Source organism: Rattus rattus, chromosome 9, assembly GCF_011064425.1.
Source record: "Rattus rattus isolate New Zealand chromosome 9, Rrattus_CSIRO_v1, whole genome shotgun sequence".
NCBI classification, from domain to species: Eukaryota; Metazoa; Chordata; class Mammalia; order Rodentia; family Muridae; genus Rattus; species Rattus rattus.
The window spans coordinates 86895340-86917272 of NC_046162.1; the positions used below are offsets into that span (position 1 = coordinate 86895340).

Genomic DNA, 21933 nt, shown 5'->3' on the forward strand with positions numbered 1-21933 from the left:
GCCTAGGAACATGAATTTATTTTCTCTTTTTGTGTCTTTTTTTATGAACTTCAGTAAAAGTTTTTATTTCTATCATAAAATACGTGCAGAGGCCTTCATTGTATTTATTCCTGAGTATTCTATTATTTATGTTGTCATTGTGGATGTTAATATAAAAAACAAATTGATTATTGTTGATAAATGGAAAGGCTACTGATTTGGGCATTTTTACTGTTTAGCCAGCTGCCGTATTGGCTCTTTATATAGTCTATTATTTTTCTGAGTTTGTTTCTTAGTTTTCTGCACATGTTGTATGTCAGACTGACTTTATGCAATGATCATTTAGAATGTTTTTAAGAAGTTATTTTTGTTTTTAATCACATTGGCCATTAATTCTTGTACGATGTTAGCTGACAGTAGGAAGGCCTGCTTGCTTTTGACATTTTAGATGCAAACATTTTATTATGTTGATAAACTACCTTTTTTTTTGTTTTTTCTTTTCTTTTCTTTTCTTTTTTTATTTTTTTGGAGCTGGGGACCGAACCCAGGGCCTTATGCCTCCCAGGCAAGCGCTCTACCACCGAGCCAAATCCCCAACCCCAATAAACTACCTTTTTTGTTTGTTTGTTTGTTTTTGAGATGGGGCCAGCCTGGCTTTGAACTCACAAAGATCTGCTTGCCTCTGCCTCCCAAGCGCTGGGATTAAAGGTGTGCTCCACTACACCTGCCTAATGGGCTACCTTCTAATTCTTCCTAGCTTTACATACTTTAAATATAGATTCCAATTATAAAAAAATTAAATTACATGTGCATGTCTGGGTTTGTGCATGTGAGTGAGTGTCCACAGGGCCAGAAGGTGGGACTGGATTCATGTCCTGGAGCTGGAGTTTCAGGAGGCTGGGAACCGAACTCACATTCTCTGTAAGAAAGGAAGCACTGCCTACCACTAAGGCATCTCCACCCTTCTTCCTACGGTTGAAGAGAAATCTTGAGTGGGAAAGGACACTGCATTTTGCTGTTTTATCCACGGTAAGGTGAGCGGTTGGCTCCTCCCACTGATAGAACTTGTCTGCATTCCCACAGCATTGCCCTCTTGCATTGTCTTAGACCAGACCAAGAGTTCTCACAGATCTGCCCAAGGGATGTGTCCCACCACTGCCCTCCTCTCCTCACCCCTCCCACAGGTCACTGATAGCCATGCTGTGGTCCTTGGCTGTGGACAGAGATGGCAAACACAGGAGTACTCACTGTGGGAGACTCAGCCGCGACTAGCCCTCGTGTAATGTCCTTGTCTGTCAGAGCTGAGGCTCCCTTTAGCTAGGCTGGAGGGCTGGAGGAGGGGGAGGACCAGGAGGAATGGGAGGATTGGGAGGGCTGGAGGAGGGGGAGGAGGAGGAGAGGGAAGAGGAGGACTGCCTGCTCCAAGTGGTAAAGCGACAGGATTACTCATCTCATGTGTGGTACTTGGATGAAACCCAGGGCCCCCGTGTAGGGTAGGCAAGCGCTGAGCTACACCAGAGTGGAGTTCAGCGCCATGAACAGGAGACTGAATCCAAGGCCTTTCTGCTGTTTTGGATGGATCTACTGGTGGAGACTGTGGCAGTGTGCCCTGCTGTCTGCTCCTGTACCAGGACACCTCAGTGAAAATCTGTTCCCTTTCGACAGAAGTGGGAACCAGGACACCTGCAATATCTAGAGGTGTTTCTGTATTTTCCCCTTTAGGTGAACCCCCACATCCATACCAGAGACCCAGAAACCAAAGGGTTGTGAAGAAATGTGAAGTTTTATTCAAGGTGAGCAAAGCCTAGGAGCACATCATCAAATGAACCATCAGGTCCCGTTTCACAAGTATTTTCACCAAGATACAAACCGGTGAAAAGCTCAAACCAGACACAGCCTGACAGATCCTCTGTCCTAGGAAGGTGTGTGAAAGAAGCCATAGTGGAAGATGCACTGAGGAGGGGACGGCCCACGGGTGTGGAAGCCATGCAGGGTCAGCGCGACCCCTGCAGCCCTCCATGTCAGAATCACCGATGAGGGAATGCAAGGTGACTCCCTTTGGAGAGGCTAGCCCTCTACCATCGGAACATGAAGATTTAGTCAGTGTATGTCCCCAGTCACTGTCTACAGCAGTTTCTGAACCACCACGATAGAAAAGGAAAAACAAAGAAGTAAACTAGGGGGAAAGGAGAAACACTGATGAAGTACACTCAAGTGTGTACTTTAAGCTAATTGTGTAGGTCTGAGGTGATTGCTAGGATTCACTCTTCCATTGGTCTCCACCTGAGGCGGGGCCTCTCAACTGAACCCAGAGCTGGCTTTATTTGCTCATATGGTGTCCACCTGGCTTTTTGGTGGCTTCAAATCCACCGAAGGGGATTGAATCCCCTTTCCTTTCTGGGGATTCAAACTAGAGTTCTCATGCATGCACAGTACTTTTACCACCGAGCCATCTCCCCAGCCCCCGCTGGGTGTGTGTTTGAGACATGTATGTATGTAGCTCAGGTTGGCCTGGAACTATGCAGCAGGGAGAGCCCTGGCCCTCCGGCCTTGACTCCTCAGTGCAGGGACGTCAGGTGTGGATCACCACACCTAGCATTACTTCCATTTTCTAAGACAGGTTTTGCTGTAGCCCAGGCTGGCCTCAAGCTTGCTCTTCTTCCAGCTCGGCCTCCACGGTGCTGGGATAACAGAAACGTGCAACCATGCCTAGTGGGCTTAACTCTCACAATTACATATCACCAGACCCAGTCTATGCGTCTTTGAGTTTATCCCACATCGAATGTAAGTGTGGAGTGCCTTCTTTCTTATATAATCCTACATTTTGGATGGAAATAATTTTACTAAATTGGTTGTGGTCAAAAGTACAAAACAATTGGCCAGAAATTACTTTAACAAATGTTTGACATTAATAAATAGATTTAAAAAAAATCTCTCGGGGTTGGGGATTTAGCTCAGTGATAGAGCACTTGCCTAGCAAGCGCAAGGCCCTGGGTTCGGTCCCCAGCTCCGAAAAAAAGAAAAAAAAAAATCTCTCATTGAAACCATCTAAATTATACAGATAACCTAAAATACACAAATTAAAAGGTGGCTGGTCAAACGGCATATTTAATGTATAGGACATTATCCTGAGGGTCGTTTGTGAATTTAGACAGAAGTTGGCGCTGCTGTGGCCCAGGCTCCTGGGCGGTGGGGAGGTGGAAGGGCCCTGGGGTGCACAAGTGCCGGGTGAGCGGCTGCACACTCGAGGGCTGCTCTGCAGAGTCTGCAGCTGCTGCAGCCATGGCGGCAGCCACCTCATGGACCCGCTCTGCTTGTTACTGTGCTCTTTAAAAAAATCAGTTTACTATTAAAAAACAGCCCTGAAAACACAATTCTGGTAAGATTCTAATCTCTAAATTTATTGTCTTTCTTTCTGAGACTCAAAGACCTCCAGTTGCCTGGGCCCAGGTCCCATAGATCCTGACTCCTTGTATCTTGGTTGTCTGGGTTAGAATGGCCAGTAATGGAACCACTCTCCGGAGTGGCGGAGCCCTTTGAGAAAGTCTGAGAAATGGCCAAACGCTGACAGATGCTCCTGCCCTAGAATGAACCTCCATGTGTCAGGTGCACAGGGTTGGTGTCTGGTTCCCACTCGTGACCTGTGAGGGGATGGTGGGAAGTCACTGATCTGAGGACCCACGGAGCACCGCTCGTTCTCCTGAGGAGTCACAGTGAACGGTCAGGATGTGCTCTAAGAAGCCCACGATGGCCCCTCTGGCTGTGTCTCCAGCCAGTGCCTGCACACTGTGTATGTGCCTCAGGGCCACTCTGACCATCTGGTTTCTTTCCTGTGGGCTGTGGACTGCTCCGGGGTCATCTCCCCCTGCTCCTGACTTTAAGAACTGTAGGATGTAGGACCGGATCATATCCCCGTTCACTGCAAGAGTCTCTTGAATGCAGGGCAGGTCTGAGGCACTGGCTAGGCCCAGGAGGTGAAGCAGTGCTTGGCAGATGTGAGTCCGAAGGCTGGCACAGTACTTGAACTCCAGGAAGTCTGTAGTGTCTTCACTCTTCTGCAGGGCAGTGACCAGGGCACTCCAGATCTGGGAGAACTGCTCTAGGGACCCGTACTGTGCTCTCCTGCCCGGGACGGAGAGGGCTGCCGCAGACCTGATGCGCACCTTGAAGTTCTTGCATGACATCACGACCGATGTCAGGGCTTTGTAGGCTTGGGAGGTCCATGGGGCTGTCCCTGGGAAGAATTCACAGTCACTGCAACTAGTCAAGGTTTAGAGACAAGCAGGGTGGGCAGGAGAGGGTCGAGGGAGTGTGCATTCTGTGGTTGTTCCACTCTGTGATGTGGTGGAGCTCTAACAAGAATGGCCCCATTGGCTTATGTGTTTAAAGGCTTCATCACAGGGAACTGGCACCATTTGAGAAGGACTAGGAGGTGTGGCCTTGCTGGAGTATGGGGTGGGCTCTGTGGTTCCAAAAGCCCACGTCAGGCCCAGCCTCTCTTTCTGCTTGCGGATCAGGATGTAGCTACTGATCGCAGCGCCACGTGTGCCACCATGGGGATGATGGACTAAACCTGTGTGAGCATGCCTGCAACTGGCTGCTTTCCTTTACATGTGTTGTTGCCTTGGCTATGCTGTCTCTTCACAGCTACAGAACAGTGCCTAAGACTCCTCATTAGACCAGGACAGCAGAAGCCAATTTGGGGGATCACAGGGAAGGGACTAAGTACTGACCCCTGGCTTCCCTATTTCCCTAGACAAACCTGAAGCATGACCTCTGCTATCTGTGCAAAGGGGCAAAGCCTGGAGAGAGGAGCAAGGATGGAGCTGCACCCCACCTGCTCCCGGCAGCGTGGCTGTGTCTGTAGGCAGCAGCCCCGTTCCTGTGCACCAGGCAAGTTGCCATAGCACATTCTGCATTTTGCTGTTAAGAAGTTAAACACACTTCTAGTTTCAAGAATGAGATGCTCACATCTGTCTTTCCCCATTCCTGTGGCCGCCCCCAGTATAGCACGTCTTTAGAAGGGTTGCTAGCCACTCTGGCTTGGGGGTCTCCGACTCAGATGTTTTCTCAGCCCGCCCTTTCTTTGTTGATCTCAGAAAAAGACTCTGTTCTGTGAATGCTAGTGACATTTACAAGGGCCTCAGATCTCACTGTCCACAATCTGTTCCTGCTTCAGTCGTCTTACATGTGTCCTCACAGCTCTGCAGCCCCCAGCAACGTCTCCACTGTCTCCCTGGGGCTGCTCTGCCTGGACACTGTGCCAGCTGCCCCTCACATGGTGCCTGCTCTGCTGGTCTACATGGTTGTCCCCTCTTTCTCAGGGACACACCCTTAGCTTTCCAGTTGTGACGAGGCCGAGATGTAGAGCCAGTACTGGCTGGCATTCCCAGTCTGTACTGGGTCTGTACACAGAAGCTACGGGCCCAAGACAAAGTGTCAAGCAAGGCTTGTGGTGTTCAGGTGATGGGGAGGGAGACCCTGAGCATCCATTTCTGAACCCAGAACTTACGGGATTTGAACCGTTCCCTCTGTTCTGGGGGCAGCTCTGTGGACTTGGCCAATTCCCTCTCTATCTTGTCTCCTAAGTATTTAATGATGTGATGTAGTAGAAGTGAGGCAAACTCCCACTTCAGTTTGCTTAACCTAGTATTTTCTCAGCTTACAAAGAGCAGCTTTGTAAACATGCTTTTTTTTTTTTTTTTTTTTTTCGGAGCTGGGGACCAAACCCAGGGCCTTGCACTTCCTAGGCAAGCGCTCTACCGCTGAGCTAAATCCCCAACCCCATAAACATGCTTTTTAAATGGCAGTAAAACACCTCCTCAAACTCTGACTTGTTCCACGGCCCCATCAAACTTGGTTTTCTACTCCTGTTACAAGAGTCACTGTGATGAATGTCTTTAGCAATGGCACAGACTGGCATATTCCTTCCCGGAGGCTCCTGACAGGCAAGGGAAGGAGACCATCTTACCTAGTGGAAGAGCAGGGTTTTTAAAAACATTTCCCATTGCGTAACAAGCATTCCATCGGACTTTCATGGCAGCCTCGTTGACAACAGTGGAGATCAGAGCCTGGATAGACTCCTCGATGATCTCGGCGAACCTGGGTCTTTCTATGTGAGAGGGTTGCAGAAAATGAAGCAAATTCCCAAGGGCCCGGACCGCATTGCTTTTGACCTGGAATGAAACATAAAAGGCCTCAGATATTACCAGAGAAGCTTCAGAAAGTATAAATCCCACTTTTAAAAAGACCCTCCCCATCCCTACCCAGGTCATAAAACAAGAGAATAAATGAGACATGAACCCCAAGAGAGCGCTGAGTCCAAGAACAGTGCATGCTCACCCGACCTAACTCGGGAGCCCACACCTTTTAAACGTGCCGTGTAACATGCACGTGCGGGCTCTTTATCGCCAATTCTACTTAAATGTGAATTTTTTCTTTCCTTCTTTTTAAATAGCAGATAAACATGAATATATCATGCAGTAATATCAACAAGAGAATGCTGGTACTTCCACAGGATACAAGGCAGCAGAATAAACTGAGGGTACAGTGGGCAGCGCCTGCCCGGAGCCCCTGCGAACATAGGAGCGGACAGTCAAACCGCCCCTGCTGGAGCAGCTGTGCTCACGTGTGCACCCTCGCCATCTTGCGTGTACCTTGTCTTTGTCCGTGGAGGCCTGTATTGCAGACTGCAACATTTTCAAGAGCAGGAGTCCAGAGAACTCATCCTGGAAACTTGGGTCTGGTGTGTCCCTGTCCCACCCAAGGCACAAGGCGGGATAAAAAGAAAACACTACTTAAATGTGCGCATACAAAGGTAGAGCCCCCTTTAGAGCTGTGAAAACTTGAGGAAAACAGGTTGACAGATCTCTTCAGATTGCACCAAGAACTCAGGCATCTTTCTTGTTTTGTTTGTATTGAGCCAGGGCCTCATTATAGAGCTTAGACTGGCCTGGGACTTGGTATGGAGCCTGTGTTGACCTCAAATTTGTGATCCTCCTGACTCGGCCTCCTGAGTGCTGGGGTTCCAGGCACATGCCACCACACCTAGGTGTCAAAATGGACATTTCATACCTGGAAGTGTTCACTGCCTGTAGACACCCGTAAGCCCAAGGCCTGAAACAAGCACTCAGGAGTGGGATGGAGAAGGATGCACCCTTTGGCGGCCTCTGTGTGGCAAATGTTTACTAAACACCCAGTGCAGAGAATGGCTCTGTGTGCTACACAGGCCTCTGATGCAGAACTAAGTGACAAAGTAAGTTGGGACCAGCTCTAGTGACAGGAATGGGGCGTTATGGGAAAGGAGGCAGATTCTATTTGCACACTCCTTAGTACTGTTCAAAATCTTTTGACTTGTGAATATATTACACACACACACACACACACACACACACACACAGAGTTATTTTTTTTCTTTCTCCAATGGAGTATCCTGGGAATATCAACTATGCTCCAGGGCAGGCTCCTGTTTTTTGAGAGAGGAGGGAAGAAGGGATAGAGGGTAAAAGAGAGGAGGAGAGAGAAGAGGAAGAAGAAGACGGAGAGGGAGGGGGAGGGGGAGAGAGGGGGGAGAGGGGGAGAGGGAGAAGAGAGAGAGAGGTGTCAAATATGAAGTTGGATGGGTAGAAAGGTGGGGGATCTGAGAGGAGTTGGTTGGGAGAAAATATGATTAAACATATTATATGTAAAAGAATTTAATAAAGGTTTTTGACTTCTACTGTGATATTGTCCACACTTACGACAGCACATGGCAGTTTTGAAGACAGAGAGACAGACAGACAGACAGACAGACACACACACACACACACACACACACACTGTAATAGAGTAATATGTACTCTTAATACATTAAAAAACCTACTAGGTTTATTGCTTAGAGGAATAGTAAAACAAGGTAGCAAGGCCGCCTGTATGATACAGGGAAATTCTTGCCAACCGTTTCATGGTAGGGATGAAAGACACCTTTAGGAGTTCTAAAACAGACGCCCTCAGGGAAGGCGGCTGAGTCACTTACATGTTGACAATCAGAGTATCTGTCAGGTTGCCCAGGGACCAGGCTGCTTTGGCGCGCACGTTTAGTGACTTATCTTGAAGGGACATCAATATGGCATTTGCGGTGTCTGCAACAAATATGACGTCCTGTACAACAAACCAGGCTACATTACTAAGGAGCTCACACTGCTGCCTCTGAACTTACACAGGTCATTTCACAGAAAGCCATAGGCATTTGCAGTAAATTTGATTTTGATTAAAAGTTTGCTATGGGATCAGTGGGAGCTGTGGCCGTCCTGACTTCCGCCTCCTTCAACAACGCTCTGACAGTGGGAGCATTTCCCAAACGCACTGTTTCTCAATCACTGCTTCCATGTGGTAACATCTTTTCTCATCTTCAGTCAGTCATTCACTAATTAAACATTTGCTGCACACCAGGCCCAGGCAGGGTGTCAAACGATTAGGAAATGAAGTGTAGGTGCTGTGCAGTGTGACAGCAGCTAAGGAAACCCCATCACGTAACAGGCTAGTTTCCTTCACTGTCAACTCGGAAGCCTCGTACCCACACTAGTAGTGGTATAGGTGCTGAGGAACTGGAGGAGGGCACGCCAGGCTTCCTCTCACCTGTCTGAGGCAGGGGAAAAGCACGTAGACTCCAAGGGCCCTGGAGGTCGCGGCTTTCACTAAATGGTTCTTGCTGTCATTCAGGCCGAGCAACATCGTGATGCACAAAATCTGCTTGTCATTCTGCAACCAGAAGGTTCGAGAAAGGGAAAGTGAGAAGGAAGAGCTGTGAACCAAAGTCTTCCGAGAGCAGCTGTGAGGAGACCGCCTGTGCCGTGTTCAGTCCCCACTGTGACCTTCAGCCAACTCCGGTAAAGGGCAGGCGCAGAATTCTGGGTAAGGCACACACAGAGCATCTTATCACACATCTTTCATCCGTGTGAAGGAGGTCATTTAATCCTTCTGCTCATTACCGCCCGCCGCCTCCTGTATGAAAGCTGATTTGCACAGCCAAGAACAGAAGCCACTGAGGAATGAAGGACAGGGGCAGCCAAAATCAGATACGAGATCCGCACCCAGAGTGATGGGATCCGGGGGTATGGGCTGAGCAAAGGCCTGGCCGGGGCCGAGGCCTCCTAACAAGGATTTCCACCAGTTACTGCCCACGTGCCTCCCTGATAGGCAGATGGTGCAAAGCTTTAAAGAAGTTCAGATGCCAAAGAGCCGGAGGAATGGCTGGGGTGTGGACCCAAGTCTCACCTCAGAACACGACCACGTGTGTTTCTGAAATCTGCCACCCACACCCACACCCACACCCTCAGGCCAAGAAGCAAGGCTTTCCTGGAGGAGTAACACTTCACTGCCTTCAGAAAAGAATCACACTGGAGCCCCACCACCCTGGGTGTGGTCCAGGGGTGAGGGCACATGGCAGGTTACCGGCAGACTGCTGAAGGCCTCTGGCAAGATGGAGGACAGGGCATCGCAGGCGCTCGCCTGGAGAGTCGGGTGCTCTGTGGACTGCAGGGCTCGGGGCAAAGGACCATTCAGCATCGCAGTCCAGAACATCACCACCTGGAACAGAGGCATGATGGCCAATGTGGGACCTGCTGATGCCATGCCCACTAGATACAGCCTTGCAGATGAGAAGGGTTTTGCTGAAGTGGCAGCTTTTTCTACGTGCTTTCACTGGTCATTTTCCACAGTAATGGAAACAACTTCTGAAATAACCAGCCACATCCAGTAGGACAGTGTCACTGAGTTGACAGAAATAGTGACGATGATGATGGTGGTAGAGGCGATGATGATGATGATGGTGGTGGTGGTGATGGAGAGCAGAGGGTAGGTAGCTACAGGGTTAATCAACAGTAGCAGCTTATAGTTCCACGGGGTAAGAAGTCCTGGGGCAGGTGAGATGGCTCAGTGCATAAAGGCTCTTGTCATGCAAGCTGGTGACCTGAGTCCAGTCTCTGGAACCCATGTAAAAGTGGCCACAGAGAAAGAACCAACTCCACACATGTTCTTCTACCCTCCACATGTGGACATTACACACACACGCCATATCCCAGTAATAATAAACAAACAGTTTAATGAAAACATTAAAATGTATAAAGCTCTGGTGTACTATTCTACAGCAGGGACACCATAAGTTTGTTCTGAGTTTTATTTGTGAGGCGAACGTGATAACCACTACACTACGGAAACTAGCTCCGAGATTTATTTGTTATTAGTGTGCACATGTATGGACAAATGTGGACACATGTGTCATGGTGCTCATGGGGACGTCATGGGAAAACTTTGTGGAGCTGGTTGCTTATGTGGGTTCCAGGGGTCACACTCAGACTGTCAGGTGTGGAGCCTTGGGCCGGCGAGCACCCTTTACCCACAGTGCCATTTTATTGGCACACCATGGTTTTCAACAATGACATCATCGGCTATACTTTATTACTGAGCACACTAGAACAATGACATCATCGGCCCCACTTCCTTACTGAGCACACTAGAACGCAGAGGACACTGGGGATGGAGCGAGCTTACCATGTGGACTGGCACTCTCTGTTCAGGGGCCGTGCTGGAATCTGGCTTGTACTGCTGTATCAAGCCTGTACCCAGTTCTTCCAGGAGCTGCCAAGATACAAGATACGAGCTGTCAGAGCGGACTCGGCTCTACAGAGGCCGTAAATACTGTGCTGTAGTTTCCAGACCATCTCAAATCAACAGGAAAAGTAGCTTCTCTTCCTTTCTTTTCCTTTGGGTTTGTTGTTTCCAGACAGGGTCTCGTTATGTAGCCCAGGCTGGCCTAGAACTTAAGAGGTGCAACAGCCTCTGCCTCCCTCTTGCTGGAATTAACGGCGTGCACACAACTTAGGAAAAGTAATTATTTCTAACTGGTTTTTCTCTTCTTGTCAACTGTGACAGAGCTATTTTCTTCATGGAGTAAAACTGACACCTTATGCTGTTAGCGAACCCTGAGCAAAAGCTCCAGGAGGGAATGCGCCCCTCCTCACCTGAAACCTGAGAAACCACAGAGGAAAACATGTCCCTTGTAATGAAATTACCTTCACGCCGTGGAGCTGAATGGATGGGTTTGCTTCGCACATGCACTTACAGATCACCTCGCCAAGCTCCATCAAGTACAACTGAGCCATTGAGAAATAGCCCCTTGCCAGGTGAGCCAGAACCTACAAGGGAACAGGCGATTAGCGTGGGCAAGGCTGCATGATCCACACGTGTTCCCACATTGGCAAGCACTCACAGCCAACAAGGACTTAAGTCTGACGCTGAAGAAGCGAGAAGCAGCCACCTGGCTACTGCTGGCATCATCTCTGTGACACTTTACTGGTCTACGATGTCTCACTCGAGACTAAGTGTTTGATGTAGGTTTTTGGAGTTTATAGCTGGAAGAACTGAGCTGGAAGGGTAAAGGGTGTGTTTGGTGTCCTCAGACGATTAACAGCCTGCAGAATGGAGCTGTGATGGCTACTCTTGGCATCAACCTGACTACATCTGGAATTAACTAAAACCCAAGTGGCTGGGTACATGTGTGGGGGCTTTTTATTTTTTTTTTAAATTAAAACATTTGAATCAGGGAGACCCACTTTTAATGTGGATCTTTTGAGGTGGGAGGGTCCACCTTTAATCTGGGCCACGGCTTCTGCTGGCCGCCTATATAAAGGCCATGGAAGAAGGACGCTCATTCTCTTTGCCTGCCTGCTCTCACTCTGGCCGGCGAGTCCACTCCTTTACAGGCATTAGAGTCTACTCGTTCAGTGTGTACTGAAGACCAGCAGACACCAGCCTCATGCGCTGAGCAACTGTTGGATTCTTGGACCTTCCGCTGGTAGACAGGCATTGTTGGGCTAGCTGGACCACGGCCTGTGAGCCATTCTATTAGGTCCCCTTTATTCTCACACACACACAGACAGACAGACACACGCCACGCATGCATGCACACACATAGAGACACACACACACACACACACACACACACATACAGACACACACACACATACAGACACACAGACACACACACACACACAGACACACACACACACACACACACACACACACACACACACACAAGACGCATGCACGCACTTTCCCCATTCTGTCAGTTCTGATCTTCTAAAGAACCCTGACTACACACAAGCCTATATCTCAAACTACACCCGAGTATAGGCATGTTTTCTGTCAAAAACCTTTCTTTCTGTCTATCTCTCTTTCTTCCTTTCTTTCTTTGTTGAGACGAGTTTTTACTATGCAGCCCTGGGTGGCCTGGAGCATGCTATGTTAAAAAAGCTGGTCTTAGATTCACAAGGATATGCCTGCCTCTGCCTCTAAGTGTTCCCTGCAAGGGGTATTTTCTTCCTTCGAAGGAGCAATCATTTTGTTTCAATAAATAGATATAAGATGACAATGAAGAATCTATACGGAATGAACTTTAAGTTGCAGAAGTCCAACTTAGTCATTATGTCCCTCTGTCATAAAATACTTGGCGTGACTACAATCGTCTGGAACAAAAGAGCAAAAAGGGAACACACTCAACACTTTACAAGGACCGCCCCAAACACAACAGAGCAAAGGCCACCAGATGGCAAGGCCATTCCATCACCTGCCCCTCAGTCGCCCTCCTGAGAAGGAATGGTCCCTTCCTCTCAGACGGGGTCATGGCGCTTCCTACCTGTAGCGCCTCCAGCCGCATGGGGGATGGTTCATAGGTGCTTCCCAGGGCGGAGCCAGCGTCGCTACCTGAGCAGGAATCCTCCTTGGGCAGCACCACAGTGGAAATGCAGAGTCTGATGAGCCAGCAGGGCTCTGCTGTCCCCTTTGGTGAGCTGAGTGATGCTTCTTCCAGAGAGGGTCCTGCAGGGAGTGCCTTCCAGCCATCAGGAGTGCTGAGGTGAGGGGTTGCTGAGCTGCTGCTGCTGCTGAGCCCAGAGGAACAGGGCTGTTGAAGAAGCAGCTGGACTTCTGGCAAAGGCGCGTGAGTGGACACTACAGCTCCTAGGAGTGTGAGACTTGACACTCTGACGTTAACATCTGTCCAAAGAGAGGCAGGGCCTGTCACCATGGAGCCATATAATTAGGCTTCTAACTTCAGTTCATAGAAAATATGGGACGGTCTCATGAAGAAACAATTTGAAAAATCACGGACATTAGACATTCTACAAGACAACTGACTAGGAGTATCCACATGCGAGGACTAGAAAATCACTGACGGCTGCTGGGGCTTCCTCTTTAAAAAGGCACAGAGCCCAGGCATGGAGCTGGACTTGTGGAACCCCAGCCCTTGCTCCTGCGGAGCACGAGGGTTTGGTTCCTGGGGACTCTGTCCTTTGCTGGCCTCATACACACCATATACACACCCACGGTCACAAAAGTAAGGCCAATGAATTGGTACAATCCTAGAGTGCTTCATTCGGTGACAAAATGTTATTAGTCCATCAACCTGAATGATTCTGGGAGTTAAAAGGAAAAGGTATAAAAACCAACCAACCAAACAAAACAAAATTAAAAAACACAACCAGGGCCAGAGGTATCTCTCAGCAACTGAAGCAACTGCCCGTAAGCACAAGGCCAGGAGCTTTGATTCCTGGAACCCACGAAACTGCTGAGTGGGTACGGCCGTCCACTCCTGATTCCAGTGTTCAGAAGACAAGAGACAAAGCCTGAGAGGAAAACGTCTAGCCAGAGCTCTGGGTACAACCGAGAGACACTGCCTCGATGAATAAAGTGGAGACTCCAGAAAATGCCCGAGGCCAAGCTTGGGCCTTCATATGCCCACACTCCTGCAAAGGCCCCCAGGAACACACACTCACACCATACACATACATACACACACTCATACACACTCACTCATTCACACCACAGAGACATAATAAACGAGAGAAAGGAAAAGCTGAAAGGCCTCCCGCTTGCGTCCAGTGTTTTGCATGTGGCTGCCTAGCTGCCCCAGCCCCATTTGTTGAAGAGCTGTCTCGGCTTCTGCTGGGACCAGCTGCTGAGGAGGAACGTGGGTGTACTTCCGGCTCCCTACTCTCGTCCACTCATCTACGTTCTATACTGTCTCTAGTAGGCTTTATAGTAGGTTTTGAGATCGTTATTTTTTCCTCCCTGCAAACACTGAGGATTGAACCCAGGACTTGGCACATTCTGGGCAAGTGCTCCATCACTGCGCTCAACTCTCAGCCTAACTTCTCTGTCAGTACTGCATTCCCTACCCTAGGTCTGCCACATAACTCGAGATCCTTTTGCTGGCACTTTGACTGGGATTCCACTAACCCTCAATCAAGTTAGAGGAACTGAGACTGAGTCCTGTCCATCAAAAAGGGCTCTTCCATTTCATCCATTACTTTGTAAGTGTCCAGATGAACCTTCTACAGATTTCCTTAGATTACCTCTAAGTGTGACTTTGAACATTTTAATCATGAAAACATTCAAGTATAAAGTAAAACATCTGAAAGGCCTGTTGAGATGTGGGGGCTGGAGGTGCAAATAAAGAGAAACACACACAGTTAAAACTAGCCGCTGCCTCATCAGGAGACTTGAGGGGTGTTTGCTTTTTGCTTTTGTTGTTGTTTTGTTTTGAGACAAAGTTTCTCTGTGTAGCCCCGGCTGTCCTGGAACTTGCTCTGTAGATGAGACTGGCCTCAAACTCTGAGATCTGCCTGCCTCTGCCTCCAGAGTGCGGGATTAAAGCTGTGTGCCCAACTGAGAGCTGGGTTCTTAACTGTGCTTTTGCCATCACTGATGAGAGGCCTCGATTCAGGACCAATCTTTTTGTTTCCTCACTGACAGACTGGTGTAAGGAGTAGGTTGAACTTAGCCTATCATTTGAGCCTTAAGAGAACTCTACAGACCAGGCACAAACAAGTCTTCCTGTTAGGAGCCTGAGACTGGGTTCTGGACGGGCCTTGGCTGTGGGGATGAGGAAGTGGGCACTGGTGTGGATCCTGAGACTCACTACAGGGCCAGTGTCCCTTCCACAGCATTCCAGAGAACACCCGCATTGCCTCCTTACCCTGCAACTGACTGAAAACTCAGACTAAGAGCGAGTCTCACCTGAAATCTTGCAAACATAGGAAAAGGAACATTCTAAAGGCAGGCACTCACAGCTCATATCCTTATGTGTGGGAAAATCCAAGACACAGCACTAAGTCTACAGATGTGACTACAGTCTAGAGATGTGAACGAACTTCAGAGGACTTTACGTGAACTTCACAGAAGTCAGGTTCTTGTACTACTGTTTTTCTCCCCGGTACATGACTCCCTGACTCCCTCCCTCCCTCCCTCCCTCCATCCATCCATCCATCCATCCTTCTCTCCCTCACTCCTTCCCTCCCTCCCTCCCTCCACCTTTGCCGACAGATGTTGATTCCTATGCGCCTGACACAGCCGCTCGTACTTGGCTCACTTCTAATCTGAGATGCGGTTTCTACTCAACTCACGGTCAGTTCTGCTCATTCCCTCCCAGCCGGCCTTCTAGCAGTGGTTGAAAGCCTTGAAAGGCTGAGACTTTCAGAGACTTCAGAGGTAGAGAGAGGCACTGAACACTTCTCTTTCTTTTAAACACTGCTACTCTACATTTGATGACTATAAAGAAGAAGTCCGCACTACCGACCTTTGTGACGGATGTAAGGCTTTATGTGATTCCAGACTTTGGTTAGCAAGCTGAGTTTCAGACGGTTGTAGGGGGCGTTTGATACTAGATTCGCAAGGCACTACAACAGAATAGAAATACACATTTGCAATATTTAATTTAAAAGGTTTTTTAAATAAAAAAATTTTTTTTTACATTTATTGTTGTGTGTATGAGTATGTGGAAGTCAGAGGGCAGTTGTGGGAATCTGTCCTCTCCTACCACATAGACTCTGGAGATCAAAGCTGGCAAGCACCTTTACCCACTGACCCATCCCACCAGCCCTCCCTCCCATCATTTTTAAAGGTCTTTATACTAAATGAAAACCAGTCTTTTTAATGTCTATTGTTAGATTAGATAAAGAGGTATAGACTTCCAAACAGATATCTTTGAAATAACTGTTACTTATACTCTTAGGTCAAGTTACTTTTAGATGATGTGTAACACTATACAGTATATTAGCTGAATTCCACAGGTAACTAGGGACTTACCTTAATTATCTGAGTAAGGGTCTGGGACGAGGACTCTGCTACCAAAGCTAACAAAAGACATCTGTGCAACTCTCTAATGCTGGACGCAATCGTGACCGAGAAGGGTGTGAAAGCTCGTTTGTGGTCACTGGTGTCTTCAGCAACAGAAAGGAACTGCTTTGAGCCTTCCAAGATGGCAGACAGAACTTGAAGAGCACAGGCTCTCGTCTGGAATCAAGATGATTCACACGGATCAGTCAGACATCAGAAGTCAGCCTCCCTTCCTCCTACTCAATCTTGCACGTATTCAGAGTCAGCTTATTAGGAGAACCGAGGGCAGCTACACAGTACCACACTGCCATAGGCCAACAGTGAGGCGGAACTCCACGGTCTACCACAGCACACAGATCTGCAGTCCTAAGCATGGGAATGATGAGAGATTAAAGACCCACATAACTAAGCCTGGGGCCGATGGAAAGAGAGCCCACCAGCTCCTGGGCTAGAACGACACAACTCTAGAGTGCGACTCAAAGTTCCCGAGAGAACCTGCTCACATTCCACTCTGAAGCATCTGAGTGTGTGTGTGCATATTAACAATGGTAAGTCGACCTTAGACACACTTGGGTGTAGGAACTAACACCTTTGACTGACAGGGGGCATATGTGATGAAGAATAAAGTTGTATGTGTATATGTTCATGTGTGTTTTCATGTGTACACATGTATGTGGAGGCCAGAGGTCAATGCCAGGTGTTTGCCTCAGTTGCTCTCCACTTCAGTTTTGGAGAGAAGGCCTCTCACTGAAGCTGGAGCTCACTTGGCTAGGCTGGTTGGCTAGAGAGCCCTAGGGATCTATCTGTTGTGAGTCCCCAGATTCTCTAGGGCTGCGCTATGGACCTGGGCTCATTTCCTCATGCGCACACAGCAAGCCCATAAACACTGAGCCTCTCACAGATAATATAGTAAGAGAGTTAACGGACAACAGTCCAGATCACCTTATATAGATAGATGGTTTTCAAAAACATCAGAAATCCACAAAAAACGACATTTACAGTCGTTTATCTTTGGTTGAGACATATCTGCTCCTAACAGTTCCCCTTTGGTGGATTCAACAAAGAATTTGAACATCTCTCCTCCAGATGAGGTAATACTTCATGGCAAGACAGCCATTAGGCAAGAATTGCCTCTATTCATCTACAGACTCAATACTGTCCAGAAAAGGACATTACAGAATAAGTTGACTGATAGTTTCTGCCAAGCCAGGGTGATTGGCCCTTAGAAATTCTGTGTTTCAAAAGTCTGTCAGAGGATCTTAGGCCAGAAGGCCAAAGACTTGCTCTCACATGTTGCTAACAGGGAACTGTGCTAGTGGAAATTTGTGTCTACAACCTGACTCAGTTCTGGAAGCCGTGTTAGGCTTCCTACGTTTATAGATATTTGGTCATTCTCAGATTTCTGATGGGGTTGAAGACTGATTATAGTCTCATGGCCTACTCAGGTTAACTTTGAAAATACATATTTAATTAGATATCAGATAGTATACAAGCCAACCAGGATATAGTATAGATTTTTTAAGCTTTTCTTAAGCTGGAATGGATAACTAAATGTTCTGTTTAACTGATAAAACGTTGGACTGGGTGTTAGGTGTATTTTATGCTTTTAATTACAAAATGATAATAGTTGTGCTCAGTTTACATCTGAGAGAAAAATTTAATTAGACAGGAAAGGTATAGTGGAGGTTGATGTCATTATGCAGGTGAGGGCTGGCACAAGTTAGATCGAGGCCATGATTGGACAGTAAAAGAATAGGGCAGAGACAAAGTTTTTGTAAGGCGGGAGAGGAGGAGGAGGGAGAATCAAGATGGAGACGGAGGATGACTCAGATCCAGGAGGTTCTGAATTGCCAAAGTAGCTGGGATGGATTTCTGTAGGCAAATTTATCTTATCTAGGTGGGCGGTTTATATCCTTATCTCTTGGTTGTAAGTTTATTGTGTGGATGTATTATAGATTGAGAATTTAACATATAAATCTGATTGTTAAACTACAAGTTTTTTTTTTCTTTTCTTTTTTTCAGAGCTGGGGACTGAACCCAGGGCCTTGCGCTTGCTAGGCAAGCGCTCTACCACTGAGCCAAATCCCCAACCCTAAACTACAAGTTTTTAGAGCTTTGATTTACCGGGTTACAGGGGATGTGAACAAAGTTCCCGGTGGGCAGAGACACAACCTGTCTCAGTTCTCGAAGCCGTGCTAGGCTATAGAATGCCTGGGGCTAGCGTGGTGTGGTGCCACACTAGAATGGCCTTCGAAATGGGGTGTGTGTGTCAGATATGGGAACCACCAGCCAAGGGGACAGTGTGAAAGCAGCTGACAGAGAAACAGCTGGAGCTTGCAGCTCCCTCAGTCTGCAACTAGTGAGAACTCTCGGGGACTGGTTCTGCGGTTGAGAACTAGTTTAAAGAGGAATGAACATACCCAAACAGAGGGAGACACTCCGTCTGCCATGGGGTGGTTGCTGATGATTATCAAGACTGGCAAACTATTGTTTTTCTTTCTTGAAATTGCCTTTCCTCATTAAAACATGTAAATCATTCGTGATTTTCTAAGATATGGGAAAATGTGTCAGTACCTTATTTTATATCCAGCAGTACCTTGTGTTTTCACAAAACATTGCTTAGATAGCCTTTACAACCATCACACCCTACAGTCCACCGAGGCAAGTCACTTCCTAGTTGTGCCTGTTATAAACACCACAGCTGCAGTGGGGCTCACGGGAGACACCGAAGTCACAGCTCAGTTGGCTTTGACTTCAAGCAGCCCTGGGCTTAAGATGTAATCCTACCATGTGGTCCACAGAAGCCTGAGCCCTTCTCATTTCCTACCTGCTAAGGTTCTCAAGTCAAGGACTGGGATGGTATTTGTGAGAGCAGAATTCAGAGAAGGCCAGACAGGGCAGAGGGGGGAAAAGGACACAAAATGTGACTTCTCATACACTTCGGTTCAGCATCCTTACCTTTGGAGATGGATCCTTTAATGTGAGTGTCATTAAGGACACAGACTGTGGGCTCCCAAGCTCTGGCGTGTCAGGAACAAAGGCAGACCAGTAGCCGTATAGAACTTTTTTTTCTATCGATTTGATAGTAGAGAGAAAACAAGCTAGTGCCCCTTGGCGAACCTTGGCTTGGTATGACCTTTCAGAACGAGGAAAGAGTTTTAGAAGTTTTTACAATGGGAATGGAAAAGGTATTTACTTAAGCAGTTCAAATGTTTTGAGAAACTGATCATCCTCAGGACGCTATTACCCCTTTCAAAGTACGATCAAAGCAAGTTAGGTATTTTTGTTCCAAGCTATTAAGTGTGGTTAAAATGCAATCGGACAGAAAATGAGAGAGCAAAATTTTGATTAGGAAACCAGAGCTAGACAAGGACAGGGCCAAGTATCTATGCATATGCCTAGAGGACACCCCAAGTGACCTTACATGGGTCACGGTGCTTGACTGAGGTGGCCACATGCAAAGTCCCTGCCCTTTTTAGTGGCAGTGACAGATGATTCAAGAAAGAACTGTTGGGCTGGAGAGATGGCTCATATGCACTGACTGCTCTTCCAGAGATCCTGAGTTCAATTCCCAGCAGCCACGAGGTGGCTCTCAACCACCTGGTGCCCTCTTTGGCTTGCAGGCACACAGGCAGGCAGAATGCTGTATACATAATAACATCTTAAAAAAAAAAAAAAAAGAACTGTCACACACTTTCCATGGCACTAATTACAGGGTCGTGTAACTGAGAGCCTAAGACAGAACAGAGGGAAAAGCTTTCCAGAAAAAAGGACTGGTGAGCTCACTCTGGAGAGTGGTTAACAAGATGGACCAGCCAGAAAGCAGCATTCACAAGGCAGATCCAGCAAGTGGCCATGAACCCCAGTGGGGCAGGCACGTTCTAAAAGTCACATGCAGCTAAGTATCAGGTAGAACATCGTAACAAAGTACTACTACCTCATTTTACCCTGCATGCCTCCTTCTGCGTCTGAATAGTCTGACTCACTGCTGCTGACCCTTTTCCAGCTAGAGACGGTGAAGGGTGAGGAAACCTGCTCTCTTCCGGTAGCTCTGCCTCCATCCACAGGCAAACCCTGGGAGCCCCAGGGGGAGGAGCACCAAGCGCTCTCGCCACATGTGTTCGCCTGGTCCATGCTGAGCCCTGGGGCTGCGTCCACTTCACCATAGGGCTCCTCCTCCTCCGCTTTCTCTCCTTGTTGGGTTTTCTTTGGTTTTACTTTGTATTTTTTCTTTTTATTCTGATTTTTAGGAACAAAAAAGACACAATACATACACACACACACACACACACACACATATATGTATAAATATATGTTACACATATACATTATGATAGTCATCCCCAAACTACTTTTAACTGAAGTCATTGGTACTTTTCCATTTGAAAGTGACTGGGGATGTTCACACATGCAGTACAAGGAAAGGTGAAGAAGACAAAATCGAGAGCAGTGAGATGTGCCCAGCATGGTGCATGATGCGCACAGCTACTGCTGGACAGACCCCTGCATTCTTTAGTGTCCAAGGGAACTAAGGGAGGAGACAGCTGTCTAGAAAGGCAGGGAAACATGACGGTAGGTAGCATGGTGGAGACAGTGACCTGACAAGCAGGTGGACTTCAGTGGCTCTAGAGAACTGCCACATTATGGCCTGAAGGCTAAATGCAGCTGCTTCCGTAACTAAGCTTCACAGGAATGCAGCCACACCCATCTGCTTCTGCGTGAATGCCTGCCTGCTTTCGGGCTGGTGTATCTGTGACAACCATCCCTTTACAAAAGGGAGCGAATTGATTCTTCTTAGTTTGGAAAGGTGGAGGAATGAGCCTCAGTGATGGATGTAAAGCAAATGCTTGTCACAGTTACACTACCCAGACTGCTGAAGCACAAGGTGCTCCAACTGGTACTCTCAAAATCTGATTGATTTAAAATTTCAATATTAACCACACGAACTAGCGAACAAGCTCTTAGTGGCCTCCTGAGGCAGTCGGGAAGCTGACCATAGAAAGCACACACAGCAAGCACTTGGATGCTCCATGGCTGAAATCTCAGAGGACAGACACGCACCGCAGATGGTCGAGCAGCACTGGACTCCGGCTGCTGGGGTTTAACAGGTGATCGCCCATCGTACTGCGGAAGTGGAGTTGGGTAGAGCACCGCGGGCATCTCTATGTTTAATCCAGGGAGTCCATGGAACATGGCTTTCTAACAGTGAGAAGTGAAGAAAAACAAACACCACGTGAATCACAAAACAATCAGCAGAACACAAGCAGACCAATGTTTCAGAACTATTGCAGAATAAACATGAGACGGCGAATACTGGAAGATGATGCTCTAAGGAGTACTTAATCTCATCCTCCCTTCCCCCATGTTCCTGACTTCATCTGATTCGGAAGCTGAGCAGGGTTAGGAGTGACAAGTACTGGGATGGGGGCAGAACTTAACCTTATCGAGATGCAGCAGGACCTGCACTGCCTCATACCTCATTAGACGTTCTAGAGCGTCTATACTTTTTCTTATCCAGTCACTTTTATCCAGTTATGTTTTAAATTGTTTAAACCAATTTGCTATTTTTCTAAATCCCAGTCCTTTGTTACTTTTTAGATTTATGTGCCTGAGTGTTCTGCCTGCATGTATTTAGACCATGTGGGTACCCAGAGTCTGTAGAAATCACAAGAAGCGGTTGGATCCCCTGGAACTGGAGTTGTGAATGGTGTGAGTCACCAGGTATGTATTGGGACCTTTGTGAATGGAACAAGTACACCTAACCCCTAATTTATCATTTTTATGTATTTTTATATATTTTGC

At 47.6% G+C, this 21933-nt stretch overlaps 1 protein-coding gene across 1 annotated transcript in view; it reads right to left on the reverse strand.

Moving 5' to 3' along the window:
* Window positions 1–3356: 3356 nt before the first annotated feature.
* Heatr6 (HEAT repeat containing 6) overlaps window positions 3357–21933 on the reverse strand; it is a 28781-nt gene continuing 10204 nt past the window's right edge. The window contains exons 7-20 of the mRNA XM_032912909.1: window positions 21193–21330; window positions 20069–20370; window positions 19090–19267; window positions 16102–16308; window positions 15593–15692; window positions 12653–13011; window positions 11031–11153; window positions 10510–10596; window positions 9412–9546; window positions 8596–8718; window positions 7994–8118; window positions 6636–6732; window positions 5951–6155; window positions 3357–4213 (exon numbers count right to left, since the gene is read on the reverse strand). Of these exons, the coding sequence (XP_032768800.1) occupies window positions 3642–4213; window positions 5951–6155; window positions 6636–6732; window positions 7994–8118; window positions 8596–8718; window positions 9412–9546; window positions 10510–10596; window positions 11031–11153; window positions 12653–13011; window positions 15593–15692; window positions 16102–16308; window positions 19090–19267; window positions 20069–20370; window positions 21193–21330 (2751 nt within the window). The 3' untranslated portion in view covers window positions 3357–3641. The remainder of the gene's footprint in view (window positions 4214–5950; window positions 6156–6635; window positions 6733–7993; window positions 8119–8595; window positions 8719–9411; window positions 9547–10509; window positions 10597–11030; window positions 11154–12652; window positions 13012–15592; window positions 15693–16101; window positions 16309–19089; window positions 19268–20068; window positions 20371–21192; window positions 21331–21933) is intronic.